Consider the following 26661-nt stretch of genomic DNA (forward strand, 5'->3'; position numbering starts at 1 on the left):
TTATCGAATAAATAAATTTAATAAATAAAACATATTAAATAATTCTTTAAACAGTGTAATTTATTCATTTAGAGTGTGCCAGGATAAATTAAAAGAACTTCCATCTTAAAATGCTGTGTGAAGTCTATTGTGTAAATGGAGGTATTTTGTAAAATAACCTTAAAACTGTAAATTGACATGTTTGGTCAAGTTTAATTTGTTTTGTTTTCTTTTCCTTTTTTCATTTGAAAACTACTTTAGCAATAATTCCATGATTACCACATTCTGCCATTAAGAGATGTTTGTTAGTACCCTAACACTGCAGAAATCTTAATGAGTATGAACTCATTCTATCCATCCTTGTCAGTTAAGGTATTTGCTTCTTGACAAATAAACCCTTTGATACTTTCAGCCTCAGAAATCAGTCTCAAAGCTATTTCCAAGTATAGTTTGTGTGAAATAAAAATGTTTAGCTTTGGGGATAATTTTTCCAAGCTGACATCCCTTGAGCAAGATACCTTTTTAGTGCTTTTATTTGGTTAGACTACACTTTTTCTGAAATATTTTTGTAACACGTAACTTTTTTTTGTACTTTTGCCATTTGAAAATGTTGTGGTGTAGCTGGTCTGTAATCAACTTGCAAATTGAAAACTACCGTTGGCTTTGTAAGTCAAAAAATAGGTGATTTTGTCCTTGTATATTGTCATTCCATCTGCAGAAATCCTATTGATCTTATAGCTACTACTGGTTTCTTCACAGTTCACAAATGAAGAACTTCAGTGAATGCGACTATTAATCCTGTTGGGAGGTGAATCTCATTTCACCAGAATTAATTTCTGTTTTTGCACTAAAACGATGATGCAGGGTGAGGACACATCACTCTGAAATTGGAAGACGTCCCCACTGAAGGCTCCGAAGTGGCCTGCTCAGCTGAGTTCCAGGTTACTACTCATTATTTTGTTCACCCATTGGGGAATTCGATTATTTTATGTGTTGGGAGACGGCCATTCTAACTACTGTTGACTACCTCTGTTTGGGGAAGATATAACAAGAAAATAAGAAAGAATGTACACGAAGGGCGAGGCTGGCTACTTCTTCCCATACATACTTCCCAGAAGTTGTGCTTTCACTCATATGACCGACAAATAGATTTTTGGATTCACTATGATTTTTCACCAACAAATATTATTATTAACAGATTTTCCTATTTCCACTAGTCCTTGCAATAGTTTGTAGTGTTTCGATCAGAACATACTGTAATAATCAAAAACTTAATTCCATTATAAAAAAATATTGAATAAAAGGCTTTTCAAAAAAAAATAAGTTGAAAGCATCATAACAATTCATGATGCATTTTCTCTTTAGAAATCACATTTTTGGGCTTCCCTGGTGGTGCAGTGGTTAAGAATCCACCTAGCAGTGCAGGGGACACGGGTTCAAGACCTGGTGTGGGAAGATCCCACATGCCGCGGAGCAACTAAGCCCGCGGGCCACAACTACTAAACCCGTGCTCTAGAGCCTGTGTGCCACAACTACTGAAGCACGCATGCCTAGAGCCTGTGCTCCACAACAAGAGAAGCCACCACAATGAGAAAGAAGCCTGCACACCGCAATGAAGAGTAGCCCCCGCTCGCTGCAACTAAAGAAAGCCTGCACACAGCAACAAAGACCCAACGCAGCGAAAAGTAGAAAAAAAAAAAAGAGAAATCACATTTTTTAGTTCTGTCCACTGAAAAGAACTAGAAAAAACAACCAATGCAATGGCAACAGCAAGTACCCTTGAGCCCAGATTGTGATCTCTAAGTACCATTCCTCTCCACCCACCCCCCATTAAAAGGTACCTGGGCTCCTTAAGAAAAAGCAGGTCTGGGTCAGGAAATGTACGAGACTAGACTGAAATACTTCTTCCTACCAGAAAACAAGGAGGTTTTAAAGATTCTAGGACTCATGACGAAGGAATCATAAATCAACTTGAAGGAGCTCCCAATGGCCAAGAATGGGACAATTCAAATAGCAAAAATAATAGTCACTGCAAAGTATTAGAACATGTGAAATACTTCAATATTTGTAGTTTCATAGTGATTTTAAAAATTCATTGGTCACCTTTATAGGGTGCTGAGAATCAACTCCTTATTTAAAAAACTTAGAAATAGGAAAAGAGCCATGCATTTAGACTTTATTCTATGACTGCTACCTCAAGGCACCAAAATAATAGATGCTAATAAATGCAGAAAGAATGGTAGATGAGACCAGCACCATTTTGCAGTCCCTAATGAAATAATGGATCTAGGCTAAAAACATTTGTTAAAAGGCTAATGGGGAACTTCATAACGGATGGATGAGACTGGTAAAACCTGACCCTACTGATAAATCTGAACATCACAAAGAGGGACAAACAGACATTATGAGTCTCCTGACGGGACGAATGCCCCAGGAAGCACACAGCATACGACTTAAGAAGTATATAGTTCTTAAGTGTCCTCTCTGCCCCCCTCCAAAGAAAACAGAAAATAATTCACTTATAGATGAATCTGATTGAGTCTCTAGATAGAACTAACTGCTTAACAGAAAATACAGGGGTTAGAGAAACACTACACCCATGCCAGCATTTGTTCTCTCGTCTTTTTTTTTTTTAAACATCTTTATTGGAGTATAATTGCTTTACAGTAGTGTGTTAGTTTCTGCTTTATAACAAAGTGAATCAGCTATACTTATACATATATCCTCATATCTCCTCCCTCTTGCGTCTCCCTCCCACCCTCCCTATCCCACCCCGCTAGGTGGTCACAAAGCACCAAGCTGATCTCCCTGTGCTACGGGGCTGCTTCCCACTAGCTATTTCACATTTGGTAATGTATATATGTCCATGTCACTCTCTCACTTCGTCCCAGCTTACCCTTCCCCCTTGTCTTTTTGATGATGGCCATTCTAACAACAGTGAGGTAATATCTCATTGTGGTTTTAATTTGCATTTCCCTAATGACTAGTGAGGTTGAGCATCTTTTAATGTACCCGTTGGCTTTTCATATGTCTTCTTTGGAGAAATGTCTATTCAGGTTCTTTGCCCATTAAAAAAATTTTTTTTTTTTTTTTTGCTATTGTGTTGAAAATACCATATTTTGCCTAGCATATTGGCATATAGTAAAACACATGGTAACACCTGGTGCCAATGAAAGTTTAAAGAAATGGATACGCTCGTGTGCTGTGGCTGTATTATAAACTACTGCATCCTTTTAAAAAAATTTGGCAGTATCTATGCAAATCTAAGATGTGGATTTCCTTTGACCAAGCAAAGGTATTTCTAGGTATCTATTCTACAGAAATACATTTGTATGAAGGTGTGTGAAACATTCATTGTAGCACGGTATACTACAGTGAAAATGAGAGGAAATCTAAATATTTGTAAATAAAAGACCAAATCAATTATGGTACAACCATACCAAGCAGTCACTAAAAAGAATATGCTTGTACGGATATAGAAAACTCTCCAAGGTATGTTGTGCAAGAAAGTATAGAGAAACGTGCATAACACAATCCCACCTGTGGTTAATAGAATCCAAACTCTATAGATGTACATATGGACATTAATATGTAAAATTATAGCAAAATATCTGGAGTGAAATACACAGTTGAAGTTTGTTTTCTCTGGAGATGCTCTAGGATTGGAGCGTAGGTGTAAGGGAAAGTCCACTCTTTACCATTTATATACATACATGTGTGTATATTTGAAAGGGCAATGTATTCAGCTAATTGTCAATTAAAAATTAAAACCATTCAAAAATACATTAAGTGAATGGAAGTACACCAAAATGGTAATTGTGATTTGTAGATCTCTGCGTTCTTTTTATGCTTTCATTATTTTTTATTTCTACAATAAGACTTTCATCATGAGAAAAAAGTTATTTTTTAAAGTGTGGTTGCGTTTACACGAAACCACCTATTTAAGAAGAGGTTAACAAGTTTAACTTTGTTGCATTAATTTTTCTTCAAGAACAATATGGTGTGTTCTTTTTTTATTATCAATGTCTTTATTAAATATCTTTGTACAATGATAACTTCCCCCCTTCTTTAAGTCTCCCTGTACTCTTTTCTTCCCAGCACAAGTTGGATTAAGCCTTGTTTTGTAGTGTCCTACGGATGCTGCAGTGACATTCACTCCACTATATGGAAATTGTTCCGTGATTTAATTATTTCTTGAACAAGTATGTGTTTAGTATTTACTCCATGCCAGAAACTTTCTAAGTGTGGTACAAAAACAAACTCTTTAAAACTCATAACATCTCTAAGAGGAAGGCATAATATTTTTCCCCATTTTGGAGATGAGGAAACTGAGGAAGAGAGAAGTGTCCATCCCAAGGTCATAGTGCAGGTAAGAGGTGAAGCCAGGATTTGAATACTAAGCTGTCCCCCAAGTAGACTATGACTCTGAGTCCAAGGGATCAGGGCACGGTCTCCCCAGCGTCCAGCACATTGTGCCTGGGAACGTGGCACAGTAAACGCCAACCGCAAGAATGAGAGATGGGGATGGATGTCTGAGCTTTGAGAGTGAGAGAGAAGTCCAAGAAAATGAAGGATTTATTTTTGGGCTTTGGGTTATTATTGATGGGAAGTCATAAATTTAGGTGGCAAACCATGAATAGGAAGGAGTTCTGCAGCTCGAGCCCAGACCATCCTTTTCCTTGCAGCGGCTGAATTAAACCTTACCTCAGACTCGGCGGGCGTAATCATGAATCCACAGCAGAGGGCAAGGAAAACAAATGGGGAGGCTTGAATTTAATTTTAAATTTATTTATGATTTTAAAAGAAGATTGAGGGCGGAAAGAAGAGCTTTCGTTCCTCTGTTTTTATTCAGATCTGTCACTTTAAAATATAGTCCAAAGCTAGGGTTAAAAAAAAAAAATTACATCCCCATGGAAACGCCAAAAAACTCTCTTTGTTTGATATGCTGACAAAAAACAGGAAAACTTAATCATTTGCCTCTTGAGATTTTTGGTGTTGTTTTTTTGGTGTTGTTTTTGTTTGTTTTAAAAATTCTTTTGTTAGAGAGGTGTGGTGAGGTTTTTCTAGATCTGGGGGGGCACGGAGGGCACTATTATACTATGAAAAGGAAAAATGAGCTGACATGTCACTGTTCTAGTGGCCCAACAATCTGAACTGTTATTGATAGAAAGCAGAGGTGTGTGTGTGTGTGTGCTCGTACGTAAGGGTGGGGACTACGCTTCTCAGTTGCGTGAGAGCTGATAGGAGAAGCTAGGTCTAGAGAGCTCATAGAGTTGGAACGGAAGCACCATGGACCCGTCGACATCCTCTTGATCCCATGAGACCTCTGGCAAACCACCGTCACCACAATAAAACTCACAAGAAAACATGGCGCCATTGGTGATTATGCAATAATACCTCCATCTGCTTCACCCAGCACCTCTGCCACCAGAACAGACCTTCAGCATGCCTTGTGAATAACCACTCTTCCCGGGTGACTTACAGGAGGCAAGTAGTAAAGAAGAACGGCCTCATTTATTTTACGATTCCTCTGGTGGGGCAGTCCAAAAAAGAAAACTGGGGGCTGAGAAATGCCGGGACTCACTTCTACGGCTGATTTCTGGCACCCTTGGAAATTACAATTTGCCGCCTTCCCCCTCAGAGAAAGTAAGAATTTATAACAAACCTGTAAAAATGAATGCTGACCATATTGATTTTAGTATCTGTACAACCTCTTAGGGAGAAGGAGGGCTATTCATCACCACGTGGGTAGAAAATTTCCCTTTGCTTATGTACATGCTATTTTAAAGTTAAAGCAAGTCCCATTTCTAAGGTCATTAAGTTCAAGCCTGGCAAAGGGATCAAAGACAGTTGCAGAGCTAGGGATGCTATCGTATACTCGATCTCTGAAGAGACTGCCGAAGAGCTTAAATCAGAGTTTGGTTCTGCTTCTGATCCTTTGGAAGAAATAACGGCTTGGCCTCTTCAAGAAGGCAAAATGTCTCACGTTTTTAGTGAAGGGAGAAATTCTGAACGAGGGATCAGGAATAACCTTTACTTGCCTCCCCTTTATATAAAAGCTGAGTGTCACTAAAGAAAGAGGCAGGACGTGCTGGGTGAGTGTAATCGGTCTTCGAGGGGGTGCCTTCATCTGGGGAGCAAGTGTGACTCCAGATCAGAGTCGTCGTGATATGTTTTTCCATCTCAAAGTAAATCCGACGGGGCGGTGACCCCAGCAGGCTGTGTGCGCTGTAGGCACGTGAGTCCCACCCGTGGGAATCGGGAAACACCGCAGTGTATTAGGGACTGGCATTTCCAGAGTCTGCGCTTTTTTCCTGGAAGGGTCCAGAGCCACTGTCTTCCTAAAACGGGTTAAGTCAGCCTCTCTAGAGGCCTGCCTTTGTACCTGTGAACTCTGGAATGGAACGAGCCCATGAAACCCAGGCAAGCGATTCCTCAACAGTTGGGTCTATGCGTGTTCCCGGCAAACACGCCGCATTACATTACAGCTCAGGCCAGCTTGGGAAGTTTATTTGATTTGTGTTATTTTTCCAGTTTTGCTGGGTAAGGAATTTTCAGTGTACTTAAATATCTTCAGAAGACAGACTATTATTCATGAAGCAATTCTACAAAGAAAATATCTGATATTCTTTACTTAGCACATTTCCCCAAAGGGAGCCTGTGCCCTTGCTGGGATGCTTAATTTCTCTCTCTCTCTTTTTTTTTTTTTTGCAAAGGAAACTTGTTTGATCTTTTAGCTATCAACCTGGTTTTATTTTTATTTATTTATTTATTTTTAATGGCAGGCTTTCCCAGGGTTCATTAGAACATCATAGAAGCATCTACCCCTTGTTTGTCTCATGACACAATACAGGGTACCCATGGTTCTGGTTCTGAAAATGAAAGAGCTTACCCTGACCAAATCAGGGTAACCAGGTTTTAGCCCCAGCTTGTTTCCTGATTTTTCTGTGTGACCTTGAAAATTTTATGTAATACCACAGGGTCTGTTTTTTACTCTTGAAATATGAGGTTAATAATCCTCTCCCTGCCTCTTGCAGTGCTGGTTATCAATTCAATCCAGCAAACATTCATGAGTATTAACTCTGGGCCTGGCACCGTGTTAGGCTGAATGAGAAAAGGATCCTGCTTTCTGAAACACAGAATGCAGGAAGATACCTGCTTTGAGCATCATTTGAAGATATAAAAAAGAAACCCGCCCACCTAAGGAATTATAAACGACATGAATCGGCAGATGAATTCTGGAACAGACTTTCCAAACCTGCTCCTTCCAGAAACAGCTTTGGACCTTGAATCTGGGGTCATCGATATGTCACTGAAAATAACGTTCACTGTGAGCTCTCTGGGCTTCCTTCTGATTGCAGTGTCACACTGAATAATGCTCACTCGGTACAAGAAGTAAGAATGAGACTCTAATGTGTTAGACACTTGCAAGAAGGATATATGCTATTTCATTAAACAGAAGGTTAGAATAAATAAAGGCTTAAAAATTTCACATAAGCTTTATTAAAACTTCATAAAAATTCAGATAACCAACTATCTGACTGCTGTTGTATGCAAGCATTATTCTAGGGGCTGGCGAGGGTACAAAGATAATCTGCTGACCCGTCTCTCCCTACTCCCCAGTGAGGCCAGTGCTCTGCTACTATTACATGTTCTTGTTGTGTCATGACTTCTTTTGCAACTGCTATAATTCATGTTTATTAGCAGCTCATTTGTGAAACCTTTGCCAGAGGCTCTTTGAGGGCAAAGACTGTCTTTCTCACTACCATATTCGAGTGCCTACTTCAGCATTGATCCTTAATATGTGTGAATGAATAAATAACATCGCTGTACTACCCATGGGTAATTATGTTGTCATGAGCGTTGGGGGAGATATACTATTAATATTTGTGGATTGATGGATGAATGGCTCTAGCCTGAGGGCGTAAATTCTGTTCTGGGCTCAAGGGTTTCCAAGAGAAAGGGGTGTTGTTCATTGTTACCCCAGGAATACCAGGCCTGGTACATTACTCCATTCTGTACTGAAGGGTCTAAAAGACCATGTATAATTACAAAGCACATAGTATAAGAACGAATGTTATAATAAAATACAAGTTGGTCACATGTTTTTACTATTAAAAGCATCCAGGTACTGGAAAGTTATTGATTTCTTTACACTAAATTTAATAGATTTCTTTGTTTAAAGGAAAATGCAAAAATCACATTGAATGAAAAGTTAGAAATACCACATGCTAATTTAGTGTCAGGTGCTAAAAGAGAGAGAAATCTACACACGTACCCACAACACATGTCCCCCATGCATCATGTATGACTTTGACTTTTTCCAAGATGGTAAGTTGTGAGATTACATTCACAACTTGTCTGTGATGATAAGTGCAGTGAACCTAAAAAGCATCTACTTGGAATTATTAAATCAATGCAGCAAACATTTATTAAACATGAAGTATGTACCAGGCACTGTGCTAGGTGCTAGGATGAAGACTGGATTTAAGGGAAAATCAGTGATGGGGAGTGAGGTGGGAAACAAGTGATTAAGAAAAGCCGAACCCCTTGAAAATGACTGGTGCCCTACCAAACAGAGCCATCAAATACTGACCCGAGTACTGAGCACAGGACGGGACACTGAAATCTTTCAGAACACACTCTCTGGCACTAATGCTAGACTACCAATCTGGAACAGTTTGAACTTAAATAGGGAAGTACATTCAACCATTTAGAGTTCCCAAGTGGTCAGAAAAATAAGATGACTTCACAATAAACACCCAGCTCACTCCTGCTGCCTTTGTGGGTACAGTTTTCTCTCCAACACCCAGAGAAGGGCTCTTTCCTGGAACGGACCTGAAGCCTGGTGAGCACAATTAAATTAAAAAGCTAACCAATAATTCTCCGGACGTCCACCGCTGCCCTCAGTAACGTGGTACAGCTATTGATCCCCACTAATGATTGAGTGATTAAGGAGGATAAATTGCCTATGAATACAAAGCAAGCTGAAGGGCTCCCAGCAACAGAGCTGATCATTCTTTATCAATCAGTGCTGTACTTGCCTGTGTAATTTCAGCGCAGTGTCCTAAGACACCTTGGACATCACTTCCATGTCAAGAGTGTGGTGTTTTCAGCATCTTTGCTCACCTGGCTTTATCTTGACAGCTTCTGATTTCCTCTTTTGTTATCTTTTCTCCTTGGGCAATGGCCTCTCTTCTTATGTACTTTCTAGTTGCCAGATCATATCTCTAGGAGTCCATTGTTACGAATTAGCGCGTGCAAGCGCGAAACTGGTTGACTGTCAGGCAACAGCGCATTTGGTTGTGTGTGGGGTTCATCATACGGATCCCCTGGTTGGATTATGCTTTGATTTCTAGGCCGGGAAAACCACAGCAGGAGAGAAATGAAGAGATGACCTCTTTCCCCCATTCCATTCACATCCCCGGGAGAGCTCAGTGAGCATTAACATAAAAATGTAAAAAGGTATTAACTTAAAGGCTGGTGCCAGAATTTTTCTGGCGGGAATAGCTTTGGAAAAGTGTGTAGAAGCACAGATGTGTAGTCGACTGTTGGAGAAGCCCAAAGAACGAAATCAAAAGGCTTGCGGACGTGTTCTGCGTGAGAGAATAAGAGAATTTGCTCCTGAGAGAGGATGAGAGAGCAGAGTTTGGAGGACAAGGGAAAACAAAAGGGGAGAGAGAGGAGGCAGTAAAAGCTGGAGAGAGCCTGGAATTAGGGTTAGGGGGGAGCCAGTGGAATTTTAAGAAGAGTGAACACAGTCTCCTGTGTTTTGTAATAATTATCTTGTGATTATTATGTAAACCAGTGGTCCTGTGAGTGTGGTCCCTGACCAGCAGCACGAGCATCCCCTGGAAACTGGTTAGAAATACAAGTTCTCAGGCCCCACCCAGACCTCATCAATATGAGAATGCTGTACAGAAACCTGTGTTTTAATAAGCCCTCCAGGTGATTCTGATGTGGTCTGAGTTGGAGAACCACGGCACGGTTGGGGTCTGTGTACCCGCGAGTTCCTCATCTGCGGATTCAACCAACCGCAGATTGTGTACTATGCTTACCATCGCTGTTGGTTGAATCCGTGGCACACAAGGACTATGAAGGGCAAATACAGGACTTGAGCATCCGTGGATCTGGGGTATCTGTGGCTGTCCCCGAACCAATCCCCAGGGGTTCCGAGAGACGACTGTAAACCTTTCTTCCTCTCACCGCCCCACACCGAGTGGCAATTAATGTCTAGACATTCATAGATGTCTTGGGTAACTGTTCATGATGTTTCTAAGACAGCACAGGTGTCAGCACTGAGAGATATAGGATTCCTACACGTAGAGATGGCCACAACAATATCCCTAAGAAATTTGCAGAAATGTTTGGACTTTCACAGGCCAAGGAATTAAGGGGTTGTGGCAGTTTTCTCTGGGTTCTGGGGACCGGGGCAGACCCACCTGCCATGTTCATGTAGTAAGCCTGCTTCCCACCTCGCAACTCTTATGTCTCCTCCAACAAGCTTCCAATACTCCCTCCTTGCTTCTTGATCTCAACAGATGATTTCGCTTTACATTTTACTGAGAAACACAGAATCACAGGAGGGAACAACCTCGTCCTCCTTCCACTGAGTCTAGAAAACCTGCACCTTCACCCATATCCTACTCTGCTCCTGTCACCGTGGGGGATGGATAGTCCCACCTATCAAGGGCTTTTCACCTGTTCCCTAGATCCCACCCACTCAAGGATTTCTCTAAGTCAGTGACTCTCAACCGTGTCTTCAAGAATCATCTACAGAGCTTTTTGTAAGCCCTGGATCCCAAGCTGCAGAATGTTTGGGTGGGGAGACCACGGCATCAGTGGCCAAGCCCCCAGGTGATTCCAGGGGGCAGAGAAGGCTGTGAACCACCACCCTCCCTCTGGGCTGTAAACTCTTTCTCCTGGTTGGTCTCCAGCACCAGAAAATTATGTTCACTCTGTCCTGTCTTTAAAAATTCTCCTTTGACCTTCGTATCACCATCTCTGTTTCACAGAAGGTCTTCTTGAAGGAGATGGTAATACCTGTGCCTCCACTTTCTCACCTCCCATTACATTGTAGCCCGTGCCCATCTCTCTGGTTTCTGTCCCCATCACACCAGTAAAACAATCTTTCTAATTTTCCCAATGACTTCTGTATTTTCACAGTGTATGGCCACTTTCTCTTCTTATCCTACTCAACTAATAAGCAGCATTCCAAAGAGCTAAAGCCTGTCTCGTTGAATCAGTTGGTGCTCTGACTCTGTGACACCACGTTCTTCTGATTCCCTCTTACCCCACTGGCTACTCTTCGTCAATCTCCCTGTCCTTTGTTTAGACTCGAATTGTTGATTATACTAAATCCATCCTGTTCTTCCTTTAAACTTGCCGCTGGCTCCTGCTGGCGGTCATATTTATATCTCTAGCTCAGCTGTATCTCCTCTGAGCTCTAGACTCACCTATTCAAGTGCCTACTAGAACTCTCTGGTTTTATTCTCACCTTCCGCTGATCAGCAATGCCCCTCTGCTCCTTTTCTGTAATGCAGCATCTAGTGGTACCACCATGTCATCTCTAGATCTATGTCACTCTTTCGGAGCAGAGGTACCTGGAAGCTGCTCACCATGGCTACAATGGAACACCAAGGCAATGATCAGGTAGTTGAAGGTTATTAGACCATCAACCTCCTGAATGGTCCTCCTGTAAAGTCAATAGGTCAGGCAGCATGACTAACCCTTTTCACCTCTAGAAGAGAGGCCACATTAAGTGCAAATGCATGTAGACATGTGTCCCATCTTACACAGATGATGTAATCCAGAAAAGCTGTTAATAAACCAAAGTTTGGGCAGATCATAGCATTCTTTAAATACCTTAGGGTGTTGGATAGTTATATGAAGTTGTATGATTTTCTTTCTCTAATGCAAATAAAATCAGTAACAAATTCTTGGTTTACCTATTTTATAAGTATGGCTTTTTAAAATACAATTTTCTTATATTAGGCCACCACCTACGTATTCCACCATCTCAGCCCCCCTTGCTGATTCCTACTCTGTTATACCCCTAAATGTTAGGGTTCTTTAGGGCTTGATAGGACATCCTCTTTCCTTCTTTATCTTTATTTTCTCCAAAGGTGCCAATAAGTCCCAAATTCACATCTCTGATTCTCATCTTACATATCAGGATATCTCCAGTCATTTCTGGTTGAGTGTCTACAGTTATCTCCAAGTAAACATTTTCAAAACATTAGTTTGTCTCTACCCCCTCACTCCCCTCAGTCTTCTCCATTATCCACTCATTTGCAGTTGTATCTGGTTGGCAAGGTTACTATAAACAGATCCCTGTACCTTTGAACTGCACATGGCCCAGTTAGCAGCTCCTGTCACCATCAACTTTGAACACTTGTCTCATAGATAAGGATTATTGGGTATAGGATGATGGAGGTGGTGAGTGGGGAGGATAGGATTAGCTCAGTGACATCTATTAGAATAGACAGTTCAAAGAAAAGGTCAGTAGGATCCAGGTTTATGTTATACAGAGTAGAAAACATTGTTGTTCACTTATTATCTATATGTAAGTTCGGATCAAGCCTGATTTAAGTGCAACTCTCACGTTCAAAGTCAGCACTAATATAGACCCATTTTGGAAGATATTGGAGAGCAATGCATATGGAATAAGATGATGTGAGAAGCCTTTGGTCCCATCAGCTTTTATATGTTTCATTACCTTATTTCTTAAGATCTAAACGTGGACTCTCTTCCCTCAATTTTGCTACAACATTGCATCTGCCTCTGGAACTTAAAATCAGCCTCATGCCAAGTATGGAAGCAGGGGGCAGACAAGGAAGAGCAGAGATGCGGATAGGGAAAAGTACTGTGTGTGACTGAGTTTTTAAATTGGATTGGTAGAGAAATCCTTGGACTTGACTGAGTTTATTTGACTATAACCAGATTTAACTTCTGCAGCAGCCAGAAGGGAAGCCTCAAAATAGCAGTAGAGATTAAGTTGTATTATATTAAAATAAAGTTACATGTTTGCATCTCCAGAGTTACAGTTTATGAAGTGTGCACGCACTATGCGTATAAACAAATTTGTAGAATCTGTTAGACATTCAGGCTTTCTCGTCTTGAATTAAGGAGACAGAGAAATTAGTTCCACTACAGACAGGGTCAACTTTATTCTATTTTTCTGAAGCCAGATTACGGATCCTAAGAGTTTTTTTAAAAAAATTGAAGTATAGTTGCTGTACGATATAAGTTACAGCTGTACATATATAATACAGTGATTCACAATTTTTGAAGGTTATACTCCATTTATAGTTATTATAAAATACTGGCTATGTTCCTCCTGTTGTACAATATATCCTTGCCGCTTATTTTATACCTCATTGTTTGTACCTCTTAATTCCCTACCGCTATATCGCCCCTCCCTCTTCCTTCTCCCCACTGGTAACCGTTAGTTTGTTCTCTGGGAGTCTGCTTCATTTTGTCATATTCACTAGTTTGCACTTTTTAGATTCCACATATAAATGGTATCATACGGTGTTTGTCTTTCTCTGTCTCATTTCGCTTAGCATAATGCCTTCCAAGTCCATCCACATTGCTGCAAGTGGCAAAATTTTGTTCTTTGTTATGGCTGAGACTAGATATATAGATATATACCCCACATCTTCTGGATCCTAATAGTTTTGAAAGTCAAGTTAAAGAAACCCTTTTCGTTTACAGAGCAATAACATACACAGAGGGGATACCATCAACATATAGCTCCACAGTTAACTAATGGTGCAGCTTTAGGCAATCTTCAATTGTTTCCTGCAATAAATCTATAGCAGCATTAACTTCAGGTTATGTCCTCATATACAGTGAGGACAAATTTTGTATCTTTTTCTATCTTTAAAACATGGAAAGTGTATGTAGGAAAGGGACGTCTTGTAGAATAATTTTGCCATCATCCAAAAAGAGACGCATTAGAAATATAGGAACTATTTTTGTAATAAGAAAATAAATCCCTGGCCCTTACCTTCACACCAAGGATTGAAGAGAATGTACGTGTCTGTTTCTGGGTTTCGGCTGGTGCGGATTACACCATAGGGGGTCCAGACAGCAACATACATGCGGAACTTCCCCACAATGCAGTCTGGAGAAGACTGGATGGACAGCCGGACAGACCTGTCCTCTCTCGTGATAACTTTGGCTCCCCACTTGCCACTCTGCAGCTCGGAGACCACAGAGACTGGGATGTAGGTTCCCTTGTTCTCCTGAGGGTAGCGACCTATGAGAAGAAAGAAGAAGTATAGTGTTAAGGAGACTTCACAAGCCATTTTTGTTCTCACTCTGTCACCTTTATAGCGAAAGGTGGGAAATAATTCATTAGACTTGAAATCCTGAAACTTGGGTTGGAATTTCACTTTGGCCACCAACTTGCTGCCTGATGGTAGACAATTTTTGTAACTTCTTTGAAGGTCAGAATTGTCCTGTCTAGATTTTAAAAAAAGAATAACAGTGCTTACAGAGTTTTTTGTTGGTTGATCAATGAATTCAAATAAGATGTGGAGATACTAACCTTGGATGCAGAAACAAAAACAGAGCTTATAGGGTAATGTGAAGTCATCAGTACCTGAAATTCTGCCCTCTAAAAACGTAGAATTGCTTTTTTAGGGGTGTAAGGCAAATGTTTTTGTTTATTCTGAATACAATTTTACTATTTGTTATACTACCTATAATAGAGCTACATTTATAAGTTGTCCATATGTCACTATTTTCGTGTTTAACTGAAACGTATTTATTGCCAACATCATTAGTAATTTAGGCTTATGTCATGGGCAAGAATTCAGGCTCCGGAGGCAGATTGTCTAGGTTTGAATCTTGGCTATGCTACTTCCTTTACTTCCTTACCTTTGTAACCTCTGGCAAATTACTTGACCTTTACAGATCTCTATTTTCCTCTCTTTTTCTCTATCAATAAATGAGAATAATAATACTACACAACTGTTATAAAGCAGAAACTAACACACCATTGTAACGCAATTATACTCCAGTAAAGATGTTAAAAAAAATAGTGCACAGTGATGAAATAAAATAATACACGTAAGATGCTTTGCACATAATTTCTCATGCATAACAAATTTTTAGCTGTTATTTCAACAGGAAATTAAACAGCAGGGTATTTTACCGTATGTCCAGGCTCATCATACTTTATGTATAAGCTATCTCAGGGTAAATCTTATTTCTCTTTATTGCTGCCATTTTGGGCCAAATTCTTATTTCATGAGGTTGACCCCAAAACTAAAGTTTACCACTGGGTTCCTGGAAAATCAAAGTCTTCACTGCGAAAGTCAAGCCTCACAGCATTCTTTAACTCTTTGGCTTACAGTTCAATTTATAGTTTGGTTTACAGAATAGTCAAATAGATGGATATGTTAAACTGGAGCAAATCTTTCATTTACGAACGTTTCCCAAATGTATTAGACATTCAGTTCTTCTTGACTTGAAGAAAATTACAAATCAGACTAATACGTCTAAATTATTTCGATTGTAAGCAGAAGAAGCTTTAAAACGTATTCACTTCAATTGCTTAACATAAACCATGTAGAGAATTCTGCATGAAAACAAATAAAAACAATGATTCTTTCTGGCCTCTCCAGTGACTGAGGTCTTTAAAGGATTCCTTGGTAGGCATATTGTTGAAGATAGAGCATTCGAAGGAGGTCGTTCCATAAGCTGCCACTGTGCAATTCTGTGAGATACTTATTCTTAATGAAAATAAATGTATACAGCGCAAGCCAGGGAGAAAGATTAGAACCCCAGTGCTTTGCTATTGTTAGGGGTGTCAGTTTATCAACACTCAGAATGAATATTATCATAAATCCAATAAAGCCTTGAAAATGTTTTTCTGCCAAGGTATGACAGTGTGTCTAGGTGGTGTTCTTGGGAATACGTGGGGCTCAGCTTCCCGGAGCCCGGACATAAATCCACCTGCAAGAATTGTTTGTTCCAAAGGCACAGCCATCCCCATACCTCCTGTATATATGCTCCTCTTTGTACACATTCAGACTGGGGCGTGAGTTTACCCTTTCCTCTGGAGGCATTGTTGCTCTCCGGAGCCCCCATCAGTGCTGAAGTGCAGACATCAAAGCAATCTCGCCAGCTAAAAGGACCATAGTTCATTTATTACAGTGACTCCTGGCAGCTGTTGCCACTAAATACTGACTCTCATTTAGAATCCACAGTATTAAATACGACACAAGTTTGGTAAAAGTAAACTTTTGGAGATAAAATGTGTGATAATGACAGACTTATTAGATTTAGAGAAAAAGGATGAAAGGAATTTTAAAATGAACTACATAAGCAGGTTCCTTTAGGAATACCAAAGGATTAGGAGAGTGTATCCAAAGCTATGTGCTATGAGACTCCGCTTCACCTTTGTACTAACATCCGCTATTGTCAGGAGTATCGAAATAACCAAGACAATTGCTAGTTTCCATTATTCCACTTCCTGTTATGATTTCAAAGACATATTAAATTTTATGTATCAAATTCAAGTTATACATAAAAAAGTAAAGAAAAAGGAGAACCATGGTTTTTTTCATGCTGGCTTTGAGCCCAGTCACAACTTAATCTAAAGGCTAGTTTGTTTGAAACTTTTTCCTTCCTGCAACGATATTGTCTACTGTGTGCTGGGCATTATTCTAAGTGCTAAAGACAGAACAGCAAACAAAACAGACTCCTGTGCTCATAGAGCTTATAGTCTATGGAAAAAGCCAAGCCCGTGCTATTTATGATACGCATGTATTATTTTATTCCTTATAACAAACTGCGAGAGGGAAATCATTATCAACATCCTAATTTGACAAATCAGGAAACTAACACACAAGATCATTAAGCAATTTGTCCAGGGTGATACAACTAGTACCCAGTGGGTTGAGATTTGAACCAGTCAGTCTGGCTTAAGAGCCTGGGAGTTTCACTTCTAAGCTCTACGGCAGTTGTGTGTGCAGACAATGCTTTGGTGTTGGTGAGAATTGTGATGAAATTCTGACTCTGCAATTAACTCTTGGTGCTACCTAGGGCACGTTTCTTAATTGTCTGAAGTTCCATTTCCTTGTCTCTTTGCAGTCCTGGAAATGGGAAGAAAATAGCTTTTGTAATAGAATGAAAGCTTTATGCCTGGCATGCAGTAGAAGTTGACTCACGAGACGTTTATTGTTTGTGTTTTAAACATAACAGTTACTGGAAAGGAAAGCTAGAAGGAAGAAGGGGTGATCTCCCCCCACCCCACGGCCTTCTCTGGTTCTAAACCTGAAGAAAGTGGGCGTCCCGGGGAAAGCAGGTTACTTTTCTTGAGGGAAGTATTGTGTCCAAGGAGAAAGCAATAAGCTGGCTCTGACACTTACTGTGTGATCCTGGCAAAGTATTCATCCTCTCTCAACTAAAATTTCACGTATTCTGTAAAATGGGGATAATATGGTCATAGTTTGTGATGGGGAGGACAGCTTAATAAATGGTAGTCATTGTTATTTCCCCCTTTTCTCAGGCTTTCTGATTCCCCTAATTCGTCCTTTCTCTGTTCCAGGACCGGGAAGACAGGATGGGTTCCCTAATAGCCAACCTAAAGAACCCAAATCTACTTACAAAGGCAAGTTTATTCAAGATTCAAATATACTGAGCTGACTAATATTTCCATCTAGAAAACTTGCACAGCCTCTGCTCCCCCCATCCACTCCCCCCACCAAAGTGATGGCATTCAGTGTTAACCAAAAAACCTTAATAATTCCAGAATTATCACAGAATTATCTAAAACCCGCCCTTCACTAAAAAAATCTGGTTTTCTGAATCACTATGGTCACTGTCATCTCCATTCATGACTTACGTAGGAGGCAAACTTTATGGTCCATGGGCCAAATGTAGCTTGTTGCATGTTTGTGTAAATAAAGTTTTATTGGAACACACTCATTCATTTGTGTATTACTGTGCTACAATAGCAGAGTTGAGTAGCTGTGACAGAGGCGATACGGTCTGCAATGCCTACAAGATTCACTGTCTGGCCCTTACAGTAAAAGTTGGCCAACCTCTGCCTTAGAGAGTTTTATATTTTATTTCTTTAAGGGGTGATTGATTACAGACACTCAGTGTCTAAGACTTGAGCCTAAGAAGAAAATACCATCACCTAGTTTTTTCTTCAAAGAGAAATATGTTACTAAACTAATAACAAACATCTTCACTGCTATGGGGTCAACATTTAGTTTCCTTAAAACCTCCTAGTTAAATCCCTCACAGTCTCAGAGGGTATTGAAGACGTAGGAAATGGGTTGTAACTTTTTACTGATTTCACTAGACACTGCTAAAATGTTCCAGTTTATTACTGTAAAAGTTGTTTAGCGTTGCCAAGGCAGTTCACAGAGAGATGGAAATAAAGCACAACAGGAATGGAGGTTTATTTCCCCGGGTCCCTGTGAGGGAATGTTTACAGGTGGGAAACTGCGGTTCTGTGAGGTTATCACATGCAAGACATCCGTATAAGTGGGCAGAGGCAGACACAGGGCATGGACTGAAACCTCTGTGCTAGAAAGCCCGTTCTCCTTTCCCTGCATCATGCTGCCTCTGTGGGGACGGTGGGAGGATGCTGGAGGGATTACAAAGAGGAGGAAGCCAAGAGAAGACTAAAGGTGCAAGATTTGACGGGATAGGAGGCAGAAGGACAGTTAGGACCGCAGTGGTGGATACGACATGTGTGAGGCAGCAGTGTGAATCCCAGGGCTTAATCACTGGTGGTGAGCAAGAAAACCTGGCAGACAGGGCCTTACAAAGAGGGTCTCTGGGGCTTCCCTGGTGGCGCAGTGGTTGAGAGTCCGCCTGCCGATGCAGGGGACACGGGTTCGTGCCGCGGTCCGGGAAGATCCCACATGCCGCGGAGCGGCTGGGCCCGTGAGCCATGGCCGCTGAGCCTGCGCGTCCGGAGCCTGTGCTCCGCAACGGAGAGGCCACAACAGTGAGAGGCCCGTGTACCGCAAAAAAAAAAAAAAAGAGAGAGAGAACAAAGAGGGTCTCTGGGCTGCGAGGGACATGAGTTGGGAAGGTTTTTAAGGTGATGTCAGTGACAAAAGGGAGAAGGGAGAAGGAGAAGGACACCACTCATTCAGTCAGGCTGTGTGGCACAAGACCAGCCTATGGAGGCAAATCAGGAACATTCCAAAGGGCCAAAAAAGAACCCAGATTCTCAGGCCTTTTCATATACACCGTATGGAAAAGCTGATTATTAATGTGAGACCTGATGTGTCAATAGTACTTCAGGGTCTTGTCAGCTGCTCCGTAACACCATGTTTAATTCTGAATGTAATGATTTCAATGACAGCTCTGGGGAAGAATTTTCCAGGATCGAACTGTGAGTGAGGAAGTTGTGACAGAGTAGTATTTCATTTCACTAAATAGCCCTCTCCCCTCAGGAGGCAGCACGTTTAAGAGCCCTCGATCAGCCTACACTCCGGAACACCCATCCATCAACATCCAGGACGACCCAACAGCTACCCTTGGCCGAATCTGGATGTGAACTTCGGCTTTCCAGAGGTGACCACCATGCGCACGTTCGCTGAAAGGGAATAATGGCTGCACAGACGTTTGTTTTGCTTTTTTCCAAAATTGTGTAACTTTCGTGTTAAAAAAACTCTGAGCAAGAAGAATAGAAGCAGGAAATATAATATCCCAGAAAGGATTCTCATCTTGTTTTTAATAATGTAGTCTTTGAAATTGGACTACTTACTAACCATGAAAAAATATAGTTACCAATTGCGTTCTTTCACACTTAACTAAAATGGGTGTCATTTTCCCAAGTGATCTAGAAATTAACATATGCTCTTAGTGTAAATGTTTGTTTTCATCTGTAAAGCATTTTTCAGGCCACGCTAATACTCCTTGTAAGGGAAAATTCGCTTGGACCGTACGCCTGTATTCAAATGCACCCATGCCTTCTTTTATCTGACTCTCTCTTTATGTATAATATAGACGTGTGAATACAGAGAGAGGCACCTACCTTAACATCCCACTGCGTGTAACCGGGAGGAAGAGGATGAAAATAGTTAATTCCTTTACAGTTTTATTCTTTACTGACCTTGGCTCCATGGGCCTGAGGTTTTTGCACGGCTTCTTCATATTCGTGTCATTTACGTGGTGGGCAAGAGAAATCCACCTCCAGCTCAGACTCAGCCCTACGTGACCTTGGGGGAAACTTGCTCTCAATCATTGATTTTACAGACCTGAGAACCCACTGCATGCTGAGCCCTGCATAGCTAGCACTGCGCAGAGGAAGGTACTGCATTTAAAAAATTAATGTTTTAGTAAGTGGATGGCTTGGAATGTTTTTACATTAAAAACATAATGTCCTATGTGGTGATTAGGGTCCCAGGTAGTCCAGGAAGGCCACTAATTAGCCTACAGTGTGGTCAGCTTAGTTGAACAGGGTTTGCTAATAGAATCATTCTGACTTCACCTTGCTTATACCTAGAACCTGGGAGGACACAGGATGGAGGAGGACGTTCCTGTAATTGAAGAAGGCGCGCCTGTCAGTCACTTTTCCCTGGTGCTCCGACATGTGGAAGCGTGAACCTCAGGACACCCCTACTTCTCATCTCTTGGGCAATCATCCACAACTCAAGCGGCCATAGTCTGTGTTCCACCTACGCTATACTTAATGATAATACCTTCGGTCATGAGAGTCTTAATTAATCACCAGGAAACCCCAGACAAAACTTTTCCTCCTTATTAACTTAGATATCTATTTTTCTTATTAACGGAACTGAAGATATTGTTCTTTTGCTCTATAGCCCCACAGGATACCACAATGCCTTGTAGGTGCCAATAAATGTCAATGGACTGAACTGAGACTTTTGCAGATGCCGAGTCCCATTAAGAACATCACCCAGACCTTAGAAGCCCTGGAATGAGAGCCTGTGGTAACCAGTTGTCAATTCCAAGCACCCTTCACAAGAGACAAAAATTTCTGCTTCTAAACTTTTTCCTTCAAGGGGTACTTTTCATTCATATATAAATACATTTCAAGCTGAGCTCTGACTCCACCTAACTGCAGACTTTCTTGAATAGTGAATTCTTATAAGAGGATTGTCTCTAAGGGACTCATGAATATATCATGTCTCCAGCTGGGAAGGTAAATTTCACGATGTTAATTCATTTTTCCATTTGATTCATTGGTTTTTCCCAAGACACACCTTTCATGTTCAAAATAATCAATCTGTTTCCAGATGGGCCCTGGAAGTATTACAGTGACAGCATGATGCATGGGGCAGGACTGGAAGTGTGACTACAGCAGCCTTGTCAAGGGAGGCAAACCTTGTTTTAACTGTCTTAGAATGGAATGGCAGTGCACAGGGACCGGGATGGACTAAGTCTCTGAATAACTTTTAGGGACACCAGGTTACCAACTACGAAAACAAAACAGCACCACCAAAAAAGCAACTATCAAAAAAGGCACAAAAATCCTAGATGGTAACAACTAAGAGGAAAGCAACATAAATGTTCAAAAGCGAATCATTTCATTACAGAACTCAGGAACCTACGCCTTCTATCTAATATCTTGCCAGTGGGATGTATATGTAAAGTTTACTTATCTATATTTATTTATTTGGATGTTTTCTAAAGGAAGAAGACTTCCTGGAAATGTTTATTCTAGCAAACCAGAGAAGGAAGGGAAAGCTTCTTGAGGACAGGGACTGACTTTTGTTTAACTTTGTACATCTGGTGCCTTGCATCATCTTGGAACATAGTAGGCTCAATAAATATTTGGTAGCTTGATGATAGCTATATATTTTTTTTTTTTGCAGTACGCGGGCCTCTCACCGCTGTGGCCTCTCCTGTTACGGAGCACAGGCTCCAGACGCGCAGGCTCAGCGGCCATGGCTCACGGGCCCAGCCGCTCCGTGGCATGTGGGATCTTCCCGGACCGGGGCACGAACCCGTGTCCCCTGCATCGGCAGGCGGGCTCTCAACCACTGCACCACCAGGGAAGTCCGACAGCTATATTCTTTAAGGTGTCTTGTCTACCTTATGTCACTTTCAACACTTCCTAAGTCTCTTAAAACATTTTTTGGGGTAAGGTGTAATTCTGTGAAATATATATGAAGCCAGCACTGTGCAAGGTTCTTTGAATGATTCAGGAAAGATAATAAGGCCATGCCTGCAGAGGACGGTCGGCATTGTGAAGTGCATATGCCTTCGATGACCGACCACGGTAATAATCTGGACATGAGGAGACAAGGGCCTGGCCCAGGGTGTTGCCAACAGCACAGAGAGGAAGAAAAGGACATGGGATAAAATTCAGAGGACACGTCAACAACATGGAGATAAGATAATTTCTTCCTGGGCGAAATAAGACCTCACGGCTCCTTCAACAAAACTGACCACACTTTGAACATGCCTCCAGCATGCCGAAACACAAGTCATCGCAGCTGCTTGGTGCAGTGGAAACCCAGAGAAGGAAGCAGGTAAAGGTGCTACAAAGTGAGAGAGGATCCCTCTGAGAAGGTGGCTTTGGGATATAATCTTAAACGTGGACAAGGCAGGAAGGAGCCTTCCTAGCGGAGGGAAGAAGGAAAGCACGCATCGTGAGGGAACCACGAGATGCCTGTGGTACGAGAAGCAGCTGATCTGGGCAGGGTGAGGACCAGAGGGACCTTTGACACTGTAAAGGCATCTAGGCTGTGTCCTAGGAAGGACGGGAGAGGGGACAGGAGAAGCTTTACTTCTTCAGGAAGATCGCTCCGGCTGCAGGAAGGAGAATGGTTTGCTAGGGGACAGGGGTGGAGGTTCGAGGGTTGCCGGAGTACTGGGCTGTGGCATGACGTCATCCCTAGAGTGATACTGGCTGGCTCTGGAGGGAAGATGAGTGCCGGGACGCAGAAGAAATACAGGCTTGGTCAGGGATGAGATGCTCGTTCTCAGTGAGGAGGGTGGAGTCAAAGGTGACCCCAGGGTTTTTTCATTCTTCACCAAAGAGTTTTTGAGTGCCTACTAGGTGCTAGACACTGTAGATATTGGGCCACAGCCACAAGAAAAACAGCCATCTCCTCGAACCCTGCGACTCACGACCAGGCTGCAAGCCCAGTGGAGCCTGCTTCTTTAAGGCATCTGCTCCAAAAGCAGGGCCTGCTGTGATTCACTGCTACACAGATTTACTCAAGGAAGCTAGTTCTCTGGGAATTCCCTTAACCCCATGTGTGTGTGTTGACGCTGGAGAGAAGACAGAATATTTTTAGTCTTTAAGAAAAAATAATCAACATAAAATCTCTACGATTTAGATGAAGTTGGTTATAGAACGTAACATTGCACTGAAGATTGGTTCATACGGTTGATCCAATTCCTAAGGAACAGGAGAAATAGAAGTCGGAGAAGGTGGAGTTGAGGTCCAGGCTGTCCACTGGGGAGTAATAACTACTGTTTGTGCTTATTTACTGAGCCTGTCGACGGCCTGGCCGCTCTCACACCCAAGGCCCACACCTCCCAAGACCCTCTTCTGGGTTCTCAGGAAGCCCCCTTCCCAGGATGCATTGCCTTCTGGGTTGCCCTCTGAGTAGGTTTGGCCAGTGAGGGGCTCTGGAGGCAGATGGGGAGATGCTGCATTGTGTGTCCCCGTCTCTCTCTGCTTCTTGGGGGGCTGAGTCTCCTCCATGGCTCCCAGCTCTCAGCAGTGGCTGCTGGGTTCTGGTAAGACCTCCCCCTCCTCCACGTGCCCCAGGTCCACAGTTTTCTGCTGATACTAACTCCTGAGTTGCCTCACTGTGCCATCCGTTTGGCTTCTTAGCTGTTCTCTCACCAGTGTAATCAATTCCTTTGATTAAACTTCTGTTGCTTATAAAACCTAGAGAAGTGTCCACTTTATGCTCTGGGCCCTGAGCCTGCAATGTGTCAGATCTTGTCCTAATACTTTATATTGGCTTTAGGAGTTACGTCCATTTAGTATCTGGGGAAACTGGGGCTCGGAGAACTTAAGTAACTAGCTCTGGGTTACACAGCTATCAAGTTGCAGAACAATGATTTGAACTTCCAGGTCTGTTTGTTCAGTCCAGCACTCATGTCTGGGGAAGGTAATCAACCTCTCTTAGTCTATTTTCCATCTGTAAACCAGACATTAAAAAAGGTGAGCACTGAAATAATAATGTGTGAAGCACATGTCATGAACTGAACAAATTATTATTTTTATGGCGTCTAACGGTTACGACAGCAAATAAAACTCCTTAGACCTATTTTATTTTTATTTCTGAGCATGAATTAAAACGGGGCTGCCGATGTGGCGTGGTGCAGGGATTTACTCAGCATTTCCTGAGCACCGTTTAAGTGCCAGGCACTGTTCTAAGTACTGAAAATATAGCGATGTCTACACGGGTTCATGGAGCATACCGTCTAGTGGGGGTAAACAGACAATAGACAAATAAATACATACAACATCAAACGAAGATAAATGCTATAAAAACATAAACGAAGCAGCTAAAGGGGACAGAGAATGATAGGGTGGGTGCTGATAGGGTGGGGGGTGCTGATTTGGAGAGAGTGGCCAGAGCAGGACACTCTGGTAAGGTGACATTGAGCAGAGGTGGAAGAGCAGGGAGGAAATGAGCTGTGCAGACACCGAGAGGGGAGCATGAAAGTGCGTGCAAAGGTCCTGAGGACGGTGTTCTCAGCAGGCGCCAGGAGTCTGATGTGCCTGGAGCAGAGAGAACACTGGAGAGAGCCGTGGGAGATGGGGTGAGAGAGCCGGAGGATCAAGCAGGGCCTTGTAGGCTGTTGTCAGGATTTGGGAATTTATTCTTCTTGAGAAAAGAAATCAGTAGAAAACAGATATGGTCTACCTTAAGTCCTTCTAAAAAGTCACTCTGGTTGCCACGTAGACTGTGGGAGAGTAATCGAGATTGCTATGAAGATCTCCTGACTCCCCATGATACGCCCACATTGCTTTTTTGATCATGAAAATCCTTCCAATAGAGGACAAACTAGAGATACGGCTAGAAGATTTCTATCCCTGGAAAGAAATCCATTTGCTTCAATGTGTTACTCTGTGATGTGAAACCTGATTACCATAACTTTCCTAAAAGCTGGTTTTCACAGCTGGGAGAGACCTGGACATTGAGGTAGGGAGGTGGTGTGAAACATGTGGCCACTTGAAGTACAAAGTTTACCTACACCACAGTTTTTTTCTAGGGGAATCTGTAGCCCTTCTCTGGCATGAGTCTGAATGAGGTTCTGTTGTTCTAACAACCCATCGAGGTTTATATCCACTAGGATCTAGTGATATTGGGGAGAGAGGATGCTGGTTTCACAATGTCTAGTTTATTGTACTTTGATGGAGTCCATGATTATGAACCACATTGCATACTGGCCTTTTGTCCCTCCTCACTCCAACTGTTATGAAACAATTTCAAATGACGAAGGATGTTTACACATTTCTCGGGATTCTGCCATCCACAAGCTGGGCCCTGGAAGCCCAAGGAAGGTTTGGAGTGGGTGGGAAACACACTGTGGACTGAAAGTAGGGATCACTGACCAGATGCATGGCAGCTAGCAGCTTTGGTGCCTATCTGTTTCTCAATCAGCTTCAGGAAGCATGCCATAAGGAATTCTCTCTTATAGGAACTGAATCTCCTCAACAAATGGCAATTCTGTGGAGTTAAATTCCATTTGTTTGTGTTGTATCCATCATGTAAGCAGCCCGAGGCTAGCGGGTCTTATGAGATTTAAGACGTGTCATTAGCTAACAAAGATAAGATCAAAAGTTTAGCTGAATGTTTTCCAAGCAAAACAGATCTCTGATGAAATTTTCACTAAGACAGTCAATGCTTGTTAATAATTTAATGGCAACAATAATGGGGAAAAGAACAAATCATTGGTAATTATAATAAAATATTTCTCTGTCTTTGGAATGCAAATATGTGAATGCAATACTGTTAAATGAGTTCACATCACCAGAGATGAGGCCACATCACATCACTGAGGCCACTTGGAAAAGTTTCCAACGGGCAAAATTTAGGACAATTTGAACTTCAAATGAATTAAAGATAGTAACAGATTTAAGTAACCTATTTAATTAAAAGAGGAAATCATGAATTCATATTGATAGCAATCATTCAATCAGTAAAAGTTTGATGATAAATAGAATAATTTCATAGTCTGAAGGTACTTGCTTGTAAAGCACTGAGTAATTACAATGGGAACAAAGAGTAACTTGCAGTGGAGGATCCCGACAGACACCATTGTGTTGGATTCTGTGATGTGCTGCCCAGAGACTCCTTCAGGAAGGACAGATTTATCCATAGCTGCTGGGATTGATGGCATAAAATGGTCCTTGGTGGGTCAGCCCTCTTTGGGAGTTACCAAAGCTGAAGAAAACTGCCTCATCCAAGGTTATACCTCATTTAGGAGCAGTTCACATCCAACGGGTGATCAACATGGGTGTACAAAGGTCGAGTTCAGGTGCCCCCATAACAAGAGAGCTCTGAAGAGCCGTCCCATCTCCATAGTTCCTCGTGGGGTCAGCTGTGGCCTTTGCAGGTACTACTTGAAGCTCAACTTCTCTTTCTGCCCAATTCTGCTTCCACAGAGGTTAATCCCAAGGGCATTCCATAATCAACTTCTTGTATGCTAATTTCAAAGTCTACTTCCTAGAGAACCCAACTTCTATAGACTGAATATGCG

General features: G+C 41.8%; 1 protein-coding gene across 2 annotated transcripts in view; it reads right to left on the reverse strand.

Moving 5' to 3' along the window:
• The window catches only part of F13A1 (coagulation factor XIII A chain), a 136644-nt gene that overhangs the window by 82950 nt on the left and 27033 nt on the right, over window positions 1-26661 (reverse strand). For both annotated transcript variants that reach the window (XM_033863792.2, XM_033863794.2), the window contains one exon: window positions 13991-14242. In XM_033863792.2, the coding sequence (XP_033719683.1) occupies window positions 13991-14242 (252 nt within the window). The remainder of the gene's footprint in view (window positions 1-13990; window positions 14243-26661) is intronic.

This window comes from Tursiops truncatus, chromosome 10, assembly GCF_011762595.2.
Source record: "Tursiops truncatus isolate mTurTru1 chromosome 10, mTurTru1.mat.Y, whole genome shotgun sequence".
NCBI classification, from domain to species: domain Eukaryota; kingdom Metazoa; phylum Chordata; class Mammalia; order Artiodactyla; family Delphinidae; genus Tursiops; species Tursiops truncatus.